This window comes from Ambystoma mexicanum, chromosome 7q, assembly GCF_040938575.1.
Source record: "Ambystoma mexicanum isolate Mex_15411 chromosome 7q, UKY_AmexF1_1, whole genome shotgun sequence".
Taxonomy (NCBI): Eukaryota; Metazoa; Chordata; class Amphibia; order Caudata; family Ambystomatidae; genus Ambystoma; species Ambystoma mexicanum.
Window position 1 is genome coordinate 579,895,159 of NC_090941.1, and position 14,403 is coordinate 579,909,561.

At 45.3% G+C, this 14,403-nt stretch overlaps 1 protein-coding gene across 2 annotated transcripts in view; it reads right to left on the reverse strand.

Annotated features, from left to right (window-relative positions):
- The window catches only part of COG6 (component of oligomeric golgi complex 6), a 1,358,763-nt gene that overhangs the window by 1,128,651 nt on the left and 215,709 nt on the right, over positions 1 to 14,403 (reverse strand). For both annotated transcript variants that reach the window (XM_069639705.1, XM_069639707.1), the window contains exon 4: positions 10,175 to 10,233. In XM_069639705.1, coding sequence (XP_069495806.1) covers positions 10,175 to 10,233 — 59 coding nt within the window. The remainder of the gene's footprint in view (positions 1 to 10,174; positions 10,234 to 14,403) is intronic.

The window sequence follows — 14,403 nt, forward strand, 5'->3', positions numbered from 1 at the left end:
CTTTTAGTTTTAAAAGTCTTCGATAGTAATAGCCCAAGGAACAAGATGTTGAAACAAGAGAATTAAGACTTGGGGATGCAAACCCCAAGGTGAAAGGAAAAGGCAGGCTGGAGCCCGGCAGAGGGAAGCATGTAATGAACTATTGGTGAACGGAAAGTGCACATTGAAATATTGTGAAATTAAGGTGAACATTGTGCTGTGCTGAAAGAAAAGGGAACATTGAAACAGGTTCGAGTCTGGTAGAGGAAGGCCTGTGTACGATGATGGGCCTATGGTCACTCTTTATTTCCCCTGTACACATTTGTTTTTAGAGAAAGAGGGCTAGGTTAGGTTTCTTGAGTATAGACCTTTATAATTTGACTTAGACTGACGAGGACTGTTTTTCTTTTGTTTAATGGTCAAGACTACTCCCATTTAGAGTTGGAATTAGCTAGGAATTACTCCAACCCTGCTGATTTTCACGAATAAAGGTTTTTGAAACTTGCATCTTTTGTTGTATATATATATATATATATATATATATTTGCTGTTGATACCATGGCCTCTTTACAATGAGGAGGGTCCCAGACCAGGTTTCTGGGAAGAATCATATCTGATTCTTCCCACTATCCATCTGATATTACTCACTCTACTGCATACCTCCACTCTCAGATCTTATTCTTCACTACTCTCCCCATTCTCCCTCCTCCACACCAATACTACTCCCACCACTCCACACTACAACTCGCCCCACACCACTACTCTCCACCCACACCTTCTCTCACATGCACTCTCCTTTCACTTCCAAATCACCTTCGCATTCAACCTCTCCCTCATATTAGACTCACTCACCTTGCATGCCCGCTCAAACCTAAGTACTTCTTTCTCCAACCATCCAATACCTCACCTTGCACACTCCTCCAGCAAATCTCCTCCATGCTCCTCTGCACCATCCTTCCTTCCTTCCTTCCTTCCTCTGCCTGGTCTTTTGGTCCCCCTTCTCCTACCTTGACCTCATACAAATAATCAACACCTACCTGTTTCCTGTGCCCCCTTTATCCTCCATCAGCGCCGAGATGCAGTTTATTCTGTTAGGTGTGCGGTATAAAAAGTTCAAAAATCAATTAAATTACACCTTCCCCTTTCATTGGCTCTCTTCCTAACCTAGCTCCCCAGGGCAACCGCTGCTGGTCTTTGCCCAAAGCCGTTTCCGGCTAGAAAACATTCAAATTGGATCTTAAGTCCCACCCCTTGCTCGCATGAAAGGCTGCCGGTTTCAGGCAATGGTGGCCTTTTGGATTCAATGTCCAAGTTCATGCCAGGGTTTTCCAACAGGTATAAGATGCTGATTTGAGGAGGGAACTGCTCCACGGTCCACTTGAAGGTGAATATACAGTCTCTGTGGGCGAGCGTGTGAACATTGCTTAAGCCCTCTGGACACTTGCTAACACTGGTGTTGTTCTAATGTGGGTTTGCCTGTCATACACCTTCACCCTGTTGTAAGCCTCCCTCCTCTTCCCGACCACTAACTTCTTTACCACAGATGATGCTTGGAAACCTCTCGTTGCCAACCTTTCTGCTCCCAGCTGTCATGTGATACTTGACCTGGAGATCTTTTGGGATGATAATAATAAGAGATGTGCTCCTTTACCTGACAGGCACAGTACCTGGTTGCTTAATTCCCCCAGAGTGGTATGAATGGTTCCCTACGGCTTTGTTTTGTTTTACATAAAAACTCCATCTATTCCTGGAACGGGGGAGAATCAGCTCCCGAAGCCTACGTCCTCTGGGAGATTCAAGATGACAAATAACCCTGGTCTTCTAGAGAGTGTTCCCCAGATGGATTGGGACCCACGCCGTACTGTAAATCATTGAATCCCCATTAATGCAGCGAATAGTCATGTTATCTGCACAGGAGTTGGGCAGGGATGGCAGCTCTGGCAGTATGGTGTTGTTGGTGCTGTCTGAGTCTAACAAGTCCCAGAACGTCATTCCCTGTATTTGGACCAGGGACTGAAAGGTTACTCCGAGCAGGTCACTCTATGGCGCATAGTTGTCGGTGGTGGCATCATCCATTAGCAGTTCTTCCCTTGAACATCCACTTTGGTGCCGTTTTCCATATGTGTGCAATTCCGACTCCTGATGTCTGCAGACCGGCATAGATCGTCTATGGGCCCCTTCTTCCCACACACCAGACACATCATTTCCTCTGCTTTACCTTCATTTTTTGTCCAGGTCGAGTAACAAGTCTTCTCCTTTGGGCCACAGTTGTAAGAGGACTGCCCTAAATTGTTCTATGTCTTCTCAGAAGGGCCCTTCCTCCTCCTCAGTGAAATCCTCCTCGGCAGGGAGAACGATCCATGCTCTGTCCTCATGTTTCCCATGGAGTGGTCTTTTCCTAAGGATATTGGGTCCTTTAGGGTCTCGGATGGATCTTCTGATTGCAAGCTTCTGGCCTCCTGCAGGGTCCTTCCCCTGGGTTCTCCCTGGGGCTGGTTCTACCACCTCATCTCCAACCCCATCAAGTCAACCAGTACCTCAGTCCGATGATTCATCCTGGGTCTTTTCTTTCTTCTTGATCCTGGCCTGGGTGCTTGTCTACCTGGGGAAACCAGGTTATTTGTTCCAAACCAAGCTATACCGATGGATCTGGGGGAATCGAGGGAAGAGCCCTGCACTTCTCCACTTCTCCAATATCTGCCTCATTCCCAAGTTCTCCCCATGGATGTAGGGCTTGCTGGGGCTGACCTTGGTCCTCTGGCTCATTCATATCAGTGCAACAGCCTGCAGTCATTGTCACTTTGGGTCCTCCTGGTGGAATGCCCTGGGCCACACCCTCTGTGCAATCCTCTAGGTCCTCTTGCCAGGATGATGTTGTTCCCTCGGTGACAGATCTGGATTCCCACGGTGTGCCCCAGTCATCTTCGGAGGTGGACTACAGGGCATCCCAAGAAAACTGGCTGACCATCTCCCGCTCTAGGGACTGAAGAGGGGCGAGGGAGAGGTTCACCAGCAACGCTTGGATGTTAATGTGGCATTTAGCTGAGCTGGCCAAAATAATTAATAGGTAGGTTGGCATTGTCCATTTTCTTTGGGGTTGAGATAAATACCCACATTTGTTCATCGGCAGGTCTACCTTGAAATCTGCCTCAAGCAGGATCTTCTCATTCATCAGTAACAGTAGTTATAGGTGCTGTGAACCTTGTATGCATTTTCCCAGGAGGACTTTCGAATGGGTGCCTGAACGGTCAAGGAATGGAAGATCAAACCCCAAAATCTGTTCTCCGATAGTAGCGTTCTGGGTTGAGCATCTAGGACTGGCTTCTGTTCTTCTGCCCCAATCGTCTGAGTTCTCTCTACCAGTAGGTGGTTACTCCCTTGTGGGTGGCTGAAGGATCCCACGATGTCACCACATGTCACATATGTCCTCAAGACCACACCAGCTCTCAAAGAAAGTTCAATGGTTCGGTGAACAATCTAAGTGGTGTGATGAATTGAGGGAACTTGTCCCTTCTGCCCAAGGGGGAGGCCCCTCCACACCCCTTTGTGAGGCTTGGGAGGTGAGTCTGCTCCACAATACCCCTCCCTAGGGGTAGAGGCAAGTAGGACCTCTCCAGGAGAGGCCTCCCCCCTTAGGGGATAAGGGCTCCCATTCCTGTGAGGAACTCCCAACAGCTACACATACTGTGGCCTACATGGGATGTTTTAAAATGCCCCTGAAACTGTGAAGTACCAAAACTGGGACGAAGAAACTCCCAATAGATGTCATTTTCTTATGAAAAAAGAACATGTCCCTTTAAATCAGTATATCTACTCCACTGGGTCAAGTAAGTGGAGGAACGTGCACTCAGAGAGAGACGAGAGAGGAGGGGGAGAGAGACGAGAGAGGAGGGGGAGAGAGACGAGAGAGGAGGGGGAGAGACAGACAAGAGAGGAGGGGGAGAGAGAGGCGAGAGACGAGAGAGACGAGACAGAGACAGAGAGAGAAACGCATTTGCAAGCATGGCCCCAAGCTGTGTAACAACTGAAGAGGACGGAGACCAGGAAGCCTGTGTGTTTCAAACCCGCTCAACGTTGCAGAACGGCAAACCCAAAACACAGGAATCCGACAGGGAAGGAGCCCAGGAGAAGGTGGTGGCGAGGACCACAGCGGGTCCACAAACCATTGCTGATATCACTTGCAATAGAATGCCACAGGGTGTCCGGTCAGACAGCGAAGCACTGGGACACCACAGAAAAGCGAGCGAGTACGAGGAGAGATACCCCAGAGAGCAGAAAAGAAACAACTGAGCTCTGTCCTTGTTTAGACTGCAGAGGACGTAGTGTGGTGACCTTGAAGGACAAGTGACCTTTGATGGCCAATAACCTTGAAGCCTTGCGAGGAGCTGTGATTTTCTCTAAATTGGATCTCAGAGGGGCATACCACCTACTATGTATTCGAAAAGGCGTGGAGTGGAAAACAGCAGTCAGTAACTGGTTATGCTGTTTGGGCTCATGAAGGCACCAGCCATATTCCAGATGTTTATGGACAGAGTATTTTTCCATTTATTGTTTCAATTCGTTATTATCTATCTCAACAATATCTTGATCTTTTCATCGAACCTTGAAGACCATGTAAGACATTTCCGACAAATCCTTGGCCGGTTAGGGCATCATCATTTACTGGCCAATACCGAGAAATGTTAGTTCAATCAGCCATCAGGTAATTATTTGGGATTCGTGATTTCTCAATCAGGCATTTCTATGGACCCATGCAAAGTATCGGCAATTCTGGACTGGCCCACTCCCGCTTGCATTAAGCAAATCCAACGCTTTCTAGTTCCTTTCTGATGTTTCTGCTTTGGTTCTGCCCATTACTGGACTACTGAAGAAAGGTGTTCCTTTTGACTGGTCTTCAGTTACGGAAAAAAGCCTTTAAAACCCTAAAAGAATGCTTTACCCCAAGCTCCCATTCTGTGTCAGCCGGACATGTCCAAGCCTTTCATTGTCGAAACTGATGCCTCTGAAAATGCTTTGGGCACTGTACTCAATCAAATTCAAGAAGATGGCAAAGAACATCCCTCAGCCTACCTTTCAAGGACCCTGAATAATAGTGAGAGGCAGTATTCAGTATTAGGGAAAGAATTGCTGGATATCTGGCAAGCTTGCCTGAAGTGGCGTCATCTTCTTCTTGGGGCTGCTGGTCCTGTTCAAATACGCACAGACCACAGAAATGTAAGGCCTTACAGTCTTTAAAGTATCGGAATAGCCGACAGGCACGGTGTGTGCCTTTTTTCTTTGCCCAATACCACTTCTTGTTTACTTACATTCCGGGCAGGCAGAACATGATTGCCGATGCCCTGTCATACAGATCTGTTTATGTAATGGATTGTATAAAGCCATACTCTACCATTCTGCAGGAAAAGACGTTTATCACATTGACAACTTTTTGAACCAAGTAAAAAACAAAACCGTCAAGTCATCTCTGTGGTTCATTATAGCGTCTGCCAATCCCTGGGAATTATGGGAGGACCAGGGTCTACTGTTTGAAGATCGCAAAGTATTAATTCGTACTGAGAAATCCTGAAAAACTGTTTTGCGTCTGTGTCATGACTTAGTCCCTGCTGTACATAGAGGAATTACTGCTATGAGAAATACAATTTTGTAAAATTTCCGGTGGCCCTCAATGATTTCTAGTATCAAACAGCATGTCAAAACATGCCACCATTGTGCTCAAACAAGAAACCTAAAGACAAGCCGGTTGGCCTTCTCTTGCAACCCATTTTACCTTCACAACCGTGGCAGAAAATAGCAACACACTTTATGGTGGAACTCCCTCCTTCAAACTGTTGCCCGGCTATTAAGGTCACTATTGACTTTTTTCCAAAATGGCTCAATTTTCCCCATTAGCCAAGTTACCCACTGCGGCAGAGATGGCTCGTGTTTTTTACACAGTCTTTTTCAGGCTTCATGGCTTGCCCTCAACCATTATCGCAGATGAAGGCTCTCAGTAAGTGTCTCAGTTTTGGGCCGATCTATGCTGTATCATGGGAATTCACAAAGCCTTATCTTCTGGATAGCATCCACTAAGCAACGGGATCATGGAGAGGGTTAACCACACCCTAGAACAGTATTTGAGATGTTTTGCCACACAGGTCGGTGAAGACTGGGTTTCACTGCTCCTGTAGCTGAATTTTCATATAATAACTCCATCCACTTTTCAAGTCCTTTCTTTTGCACCGATGGATTTCATCCTACTGTGTTTCCATTAAGTGCTGTCGAACAAACAGTTTCGGATCTACAATATGTTAAAAAAATAGCTGCTGAGCATTTGTAAACACGAGAAACCATCAAGAGATACGCAGATCGTAGACAAAAAGAAGCCCCTTCTTATGAACCCAATGATCAAAAATGGCTCTCCTCTAGGCACTTGTGCCCCTCAAAGTTGCCGCAAAAATATTTCACACCTTTCCGGATCATGCAGAAAATCAAACCCGTGGCATATCGCTTAGAATTGCCCCCTTCTTGGCACAGGATTCATCCTGTTTTCCAGGTTTCTTTATTGACGACATACCACCAACATTCTACCCCGATAAAAGTTCTGCCTGCACCGGTCCTTGTTGATCAAGTACCAGAATATGAGGTTGCCTGCATATGTGATTCCCGCTACCGGCGTGGAATGCTTCAATATCTGGTGGACTGATGGGATACTCTTCTAGTGACCGCTCCTGGGAACCCTGCACCAACATCCACACCCCCCTTCTAGTACAGCGATTTCAGCGACTACACCCGGAGGAGCCCGGCAGGCTGGAACATTGGAAGGGACATACTGTCATGAACACTCAGTCCAGGACTTGGTCCCTGTGGTCTAGATGGAAGCTTCCCTATCGTTGCATTGCTGCAGCGCTCCGTACCAAGATGGTGCTGCCGTTTGACACGTCTCAGACTCAATTTCTGATCCAACATGGTGCTATGCTGTGAGCGTGGACACTGAATTTCTCCCAAAGGCAATATCAAGCTGATGCAGGAACGGCTCTGTGCGTTTCAAAGCTAAGGTATTCCTTGCCCTAGCTCAGTGCTCCCATTATGCTTATCCCTTTCTACCTTGCTCCTCATGGCCACCCTTTTCCTGGTGTCCCTGGTCTTCCGCTTTCTTAGTCCTTCATCTTCCTGCCTTCTGTCTCCGTTTCAGTCCGGTTCCACAATTTACTTTGCAACTTGTTGCTCTACACTGTAATCTGGACACCAGCATTCCAATTATCATCTGGATCAGGGTTTTCCTCTTACTGAGGGCTTTTCCTGTTTGGCGGCTGGCTCTGGGTGTCTCCCTGCCTGGTGTCCCATCTATCAGGCAGGGTGGCGTCTAGAGAAAAACGCCCCTATCTTCACAACTCCCGTTCTGGCCAAAAGAAACATTGTGGCAAGGCTTCTGCCTCAGAAACCGAGGCACAGGTGAGACCTTTAAATTTACCACGGTTTTATCAGCCCGTCACAAGATTATTGAAGACACAGGTCCTGAAACCTGGAAAGACAAACTACAGAGAGTGAGTTTAATAACACCCACATTATCTTATACTAGAGGAGGTCTTGACAGTCCACATATGCAGCATGTAGTAGAATAGATGCTGGGACAGGCAGTCTCAACTGACAGTACTGGGCCAATGTTGGGCTGGATCAAGACCACTTTAAGGTGTTCTAGAAGATGCCAGAAGAAAAAATAGGAATAAAATGCCCTTATTGACCCAAACCACCTCACAAATATGGGAAAGGTTACACAGGAGGATGCAGTTTGGGGCTTCATATTACCCAGAGGTGTCACTTTGCAATAAGTGTGATTTAAGAAGTGGCGTGCCCGTGAGGGAGATTCGACTTTGTCAAAACACGGCTGCAAAAGATGGAGCCTTTTATATAAAGAAGAAATATTCAGGAATTGTATTAATCATAGGACAGTCTTCAATATCCTAAGTGGGAAATTTCTAGCATATGTGAAGTTCAATAGGTGGTTAAGAAGCTCTGGCAAGATTATCGCGCTGAGCTGCACCGATCATCCTTGATGCAGCTTATGTCCCTTTTTTGGGCAGTCGAAAGAAAATTAGTCACTGCTATATGAAACTCTAATCTCATTGGTATCACATGAATTGGGTAGATGTGAGGTAGAAACATAAACCAGATCTGGAAATATTTGTATTGAGTCAGAATGGAAAAGGGTGTGCTCTCATGTGAAACTGGTCTTCGCAAGACCAAGGTTTAGACTAATTCAGTTCAAGGTATACCATACAAGGTACCTGACTGCTGTGAGAAACCTGAAGGTGTCTCACCCACTAGTCCCCGGGGATCCGTCATCCAGGTGGCCAGGACACAGTCATCGCTATTGGAACCAGTTCCTGGGCGTTGACCAGTGCAAGAGGATCACCTGGATGAGGTGTCCTCGGGGAGTGGAAGTGGGACACTGGAGGGTGAGATGCGTTATCCCCTTCCCAATAACCTTTTTTCCCCATCCTACCATGTAGGATACCTAGGAACTCAACATCTCTCCCCTTTTCCGACACAAACACTTTCTCGCAGACAGTTCACCATGAGGGACAATGGACTAACACCAGCGCCGTACACCTAACATGTCCCAACACAAGGGTCAGGCACAGTCAGGCAATTACTGGTAATTACTCACACAAGACTACCATTACACTTCCCCCACACAGATAAAAGGCGGAGCAGGAAAGCACACTCTGAACAAGGCAAAATGTACGAGGTAGCAGGCCCACTTTCAGCTGCACCTCCTTAGAGGCAGTCTCCCTTTCCTCACCTTCCCCCAGAAACTCAATTACTCCAGAGCCGTGGTCCTCTCCAGGCTGGACTACTGCAACAGCCTATTCCTTAATATGCCTAACTCCTCCCTTTGCCCCTTCAACTAATGCAGAACAGGGCTGTGAGACTTAGGGACTGCATCTCTCCACTGGCTCCCGATTGCTGTGAGGGTCAAGTTCAAGACCCTCTGCATCATCCACAAGGCCTTCTGGTCTGGGGCCTGGTACCCAGATACACCCAACTCTCTCGCTTTAAATACCTCCCTGCTAGAGCCCTTTGGTCTTCTAGCTACAACTCTCTGCAGATCAGATGCTTTTCCAGGTAGCGAATGGGGAGTAAATCTCTCTCCACCGCAAGTGCCTCCTTCAGGAATGGCCTACCTGCCCCTCCCGGACTTGAGCCGGATCTCCTTAAGTTCCAGAAACTTCTCAAGACCCTCCTTTTCTCTTCCTCCTTCCCTCTCCCCAACCCTGCTAATGCTCCCTCTTCCTCCTTTTGACTGACTGCCTGGTTCCTTCAGATTCTCACAGGGCACCAGGCTCTCCTCTACCAGTCTACCCCTGCACTTGGTCTCCCCTGACCCCCCCCCCCCGCCAACCCTCCATCCTGCGCTTGCCCTTCCGAGCTCCCTCCCCCTGCACTAGCCGGGCTGGGCCTGCAACCCTTTGAGCCCTTCCAGCCCTGTACCTCGCATTTAAAACATGGACCTTCTTCCCCTGCACTCTCTGCATTCCCATGGCACTTGTCCACCTGGCCTCCCCATGGCACTCGCATAACCCATGCACCCTTTTTACCCTGACCGGCACTCCCCCTTCCGCCCTTCCCCTGCGCTTCTTGTTACGGCACTTGCACGATGCAAACGACAAGACCTAGTAAGACCGTTTTTGTTTTTCTTCATCTCTGCCCCGCCACCCCCATTATCACCATCTGCAAAAGAAGGTGATGACTGGCATAGTATCTGCGTGTACACGCAGATGGTTGCATTACCTGGCAAACGGTGTCAGTAGCTGGGCATGTGATGGAATAACTGGCAAGCAGTGGAAGTAACTAGCAAAACTGAATAACAATGCTCTTTAATGATGGATGCACCATCCATATGATGCAGATTCCTGGTTAAGATAGCAATACCTGGAATATGAGGAGTCTGGGCATATGACTGCAATATGTGGCCTATTATGCAATTACCTTAGTATATAATGGCAATACCAGACAACGCAAACATTGTCACCATTCGCAGTACAAAACGAATAGCTAGCTAACTGTCTTGTCCTCCATTTCATTCCTCAACACAAAATCACATATCTGATTGACAATAAAACATGTATGGCATACAGAGTATTTTTATAATGGCAGTTCGCTTGCTACATGCATATACTGTTGGCATTTGGAAATTAAAATTAGATGCACATACTTTTCAGCTTGAAGCTTTGTTGTTTTCACTATCAAATCTTGCGTCTGTTCTTTTGCTGCCTAAAAGAGAACACAATCATTATTCTAATTTTATTATTTAAATTCAGGACAAATATCTTAGGGAGGCATACATACAACAAAACGACTTGCAGAAATGAAATTAGTCTTGTTCTCAGTTAAAGCAAGAGTGCATACTGGAACTAAAAAGCATGTGCTTGCTACACCCCACATTTGTCCCAGAAGGACCGAAATTGAATGTTTTTCCCTAGGTCTGCTAGGAAAAACAAACAAGCGACAGGTTTTGAGTATGGCAAGTTACATGCTGAAGTGAACCTGACGAACAAAGGACAAAGTAATTGGGGTGGTGTCTGGGGAGAAAGCACTGTTGACACAGACAATGTCAACTTCAAAACTGATACTGTTGCACCGCGCAGCTATGAAGGGGGCCAGCAAGGAGTAAACGTTGTCCATCTTGGTTTGGGGTCAGGCAAGGCAGTCGCAGGCAGAGCCAGCCTGGTCATAGTAGGAGAGGGACCACTAATATACCAGGTCACTGAAAGATAAGTGTCCCACATTTACATTCTCAAGACTTTTCATGATATTCTTTACACCGTACTTTTTATGGGGCACCTTATTGGCAGAAATTGTGGCAAATGGAGTAACAGTGACCAACAATACCAACTGCACAGAGGACTGACCACAAATGCCAACCACACATTGTCTTTGTGCATTGCACTATATGCCAGTCGCAGCCTGTGCTTGACCCTAAAATGGCTGTTGTTGGGATGCCTTCTTAGGACAGCCACCTCTGTTAACTGCAGACACAGTACTTCCAATGTGAGGGTGTTTTTGCAAGTGATCAAGCAGAACAAAGGTGTTTGTAGTACCTAATCAGAGTCGGTTTGAATGTTTAAGTGGGGCTCGGGAGAGGGGGGCACTGAAAACAGACTCTGTGTCTGCCAATAAGGTAATAGGGGTGACAATGCTAATTTTCCATTTTCATATTTAATGATCTATCATTTAACATGCTTATGCAACAGGATAACTGCTACAGAAGTGAGCAATCATGCTAACCACATTAATATATATCATACGTCTTATTTGAACATTAATACATAGGCAAACAGTAAAGTAATATTTTTAATCACTGATCAACAGTTAGAAATATCACTTTTTATACGTTGCTTAATGCTACATAATAAATATGTATATGTATACAAGCACTCATGCCAAATGAATTGCTGTGTACGCACTTGCTAATATCGGAGTATAGCTCTGTTGTAGATCTGTTCTGTTACCTCTGAAAAGCACCCTACTATCCATCTGTACTGTTGCATACCTCTGTAAAGCGGCCTGTTGCTTCTCGAAGCTAGGTCCATGCTCAATAAATACAATAATAATAATAATAATAATAATAATAATAATAGAGACAGAACCAAGGATAAGCTCCACTGAGTATGTCGTCGAAAATATGCGTTTGGAGATGTCAGGCATAAACAAAGTGCTAAAAACAGTCCAAGCAAAAACTGATGACTTAGAATCTCTCTCCATGCATAATAACATACACATTCTGGGGTTGCCAGAAAAAGATTTTCAGGGTAGCATAAAAGGTTTGTGGGAGACCTCCTTGGAAAGACACTGGGCAATCTGTTGTTATCACCACACTTCATAATGGGATGTGCACATCATTCTATGACACCGAAGCCAAAGCTTGCCTCAGCACCTAGGCTCATTATTGCTTGCATACCTAAGTATAGAGACTCAGATCTTCTACTAAGATATGCAAGAGGGAAGGGGGAGTTACATTATGAATCAAGCAGGATCTTGCTGTACCCTGGCTTCTCCACGGCAGTCCAAAATGAATGGTGATCATTTACTGATACCAAAAAACGATTTCATGCTCTTTCCAGCTAAATTGTGGTTGCAACTGAATGGTAAAACTTTCTTCTTAATTGTTTCTGAGGAAGCTACAACTTACACTGAAGAAAATATTCCAGATAATTGAACGTTAACATACTTCAATGCTACACAGTTAATAATCTTCTACAAGGTGCGGGTGCTGGCTTCTTGCTGGGCACCCAACTCCCTTATTTTGCAAGGTTGTTTCAAATACAACATTATTTTTGTTCAATATGACTTTGTTGGAGAATCACATCACACATGTTGGGGTGTGACAAGGGAAGTGGTTGAATATACTGTTCAAAAAAAATAAATGAAACAGGCATAGCAGTTAATAATAGGTTTGTTAATGCTATGTGTGTTTTATCCTTATCTTGCAATCAGACATATACTGTGGAAATCTATAATAGATATCCTCTATTAAAGCAAAGGAGATAAGATTCTTCAATATGTGGACTCAATAATCATATAAAGGTGTGTACGTTATTTATCGTATATTGAATGGCACTGAGCAAATATGATATTGCTACACGAGATAAATGCCCTTAGACACACACAAGAAGTTTGCCAAAAAACAGTGTCCTCAGAGATACTTCACAAGCTATTTCACTCAATCTAAAGGTGTCCTCACCTTAATCCACAAGTCTTTAAATTATCAATGCATTGCGTTAATATGTGACCCTTTAGGCAGCTATGTCTTCCTCCCTGGGATATTGTGTGGGCAGGAGCTGTTAATCATGAATGTACATGGTCCTAATGTGGATTACCCTGATTTTTACTATGATGTTGCCAATCTTTGTAATAAAGCTCCATGAGCTCCTCTACTGTGGGGTGGCAATCTTAATAAGATACTGCACATAGACATAGCCCGTTCACTCGCTACTAATGGAACATTGACTAATCCTACACAGAAGATATTACGCACAATGTTAGCTAGAGATTGGATTGATGTCCGAAGAAGCCTCCAGAGGAATGGCAATACATGTTTTTCTCCTCTGTCCACAATATGGCATCTCGTATAGAGTACTGTATTATGTTTAAATCACAAATTAACCTAGTGACATCCTGCTGTATACTCCCTCGTGAGTTCTCCAACCACTCTAATGTTGTGGCAACATTAGGAATAGGCCATGAAGGATGAAATACACTGCCATGGCGGTTTAAAGAAGCAGCACTATCCGAACCTGCCTTTGAGATGAATATTCTGGAAGATATATATTTATTCTTTGATACCTACATTGGTTATATTTCCACTATAGGAACAATATGGCAAACATTTAAATCATACACGAGTATATTGATATCCACAGAATTCTAAGTACTAAAAGAATATACGAGCAGAATTCAAAACCACTGAATTGCGCTTAAAATCTCTTGAACAACAATATCTTGAAGATCACAATCTTAAATTACTATTGGCTATGAAACAAGAATTGGAAACATTTTGGGATACTGAAGATAGGGAGACACGCTATTTTTCAATCCCTGCAATGGCTAGAGGCTATGGGATTCAGAATGAAAAGGAAGACCCTTGACTAGAGTGATCAGAAATAATTTATTGGTGGAAAATGTAGTAATGGTGAAAAACACAAAGTAATATTTGCTAGAGATTCAGACATTTTAGAAGCATTCATCCAATACTATGTACAGCTGTTTATGTCCAGGTAACTACCCAAAGAACAAGTTACTCTCTTACCTGGTAACATTCTTTCGATGGGATGGTCCGTCGACGTATTCCATATCTATGACAGGTAATGTCCACAGCTGTGCTGCTTCATAACATTTTCGGGGTCTGCGTCCTGCGTCGATGACGTTGATGCGCCGTCTCCGAGGACCTCCTCCGATGGCCGACGTGATAAGTAGGACGCACGACGCCCGTAGCCTCAGTTGTAGTTTTTTCCCAGAACGTGTGACACCAGTTTTCTGCCAGTCAGACACACAAGGCCTTGCGGAAACGCAAGCTGCAATCGCATAAGAAATTCTGCAGCGGGGAAGGTAGGGAGGGAGCGATATGGAATACGTCGTCGGACCATCCCATTGAAAGAACGTTACCAGGTAAGAGAGTAACTTGGTCTTCGAGGGGATTGGGTCCTCCGACGTATTCCGTATCTATGACAGACTCCCAAAGTAGTACCAAGCAAGGAGATGGGAAAAGAATTTAGAACACAAATTTAGCATGCCCAATCAAATTGCGGAATAAAGGACCGCCTTGCCAAAGGCCAGATCCTGCCCTCGGATGGAATCGAGGGAGTAGTGACTTACAAAAGTATGTACCAAAGCCCAGGTGGCTGCATCACAGATGTGACAAATAGAAACACCCCTCTGCAGGGC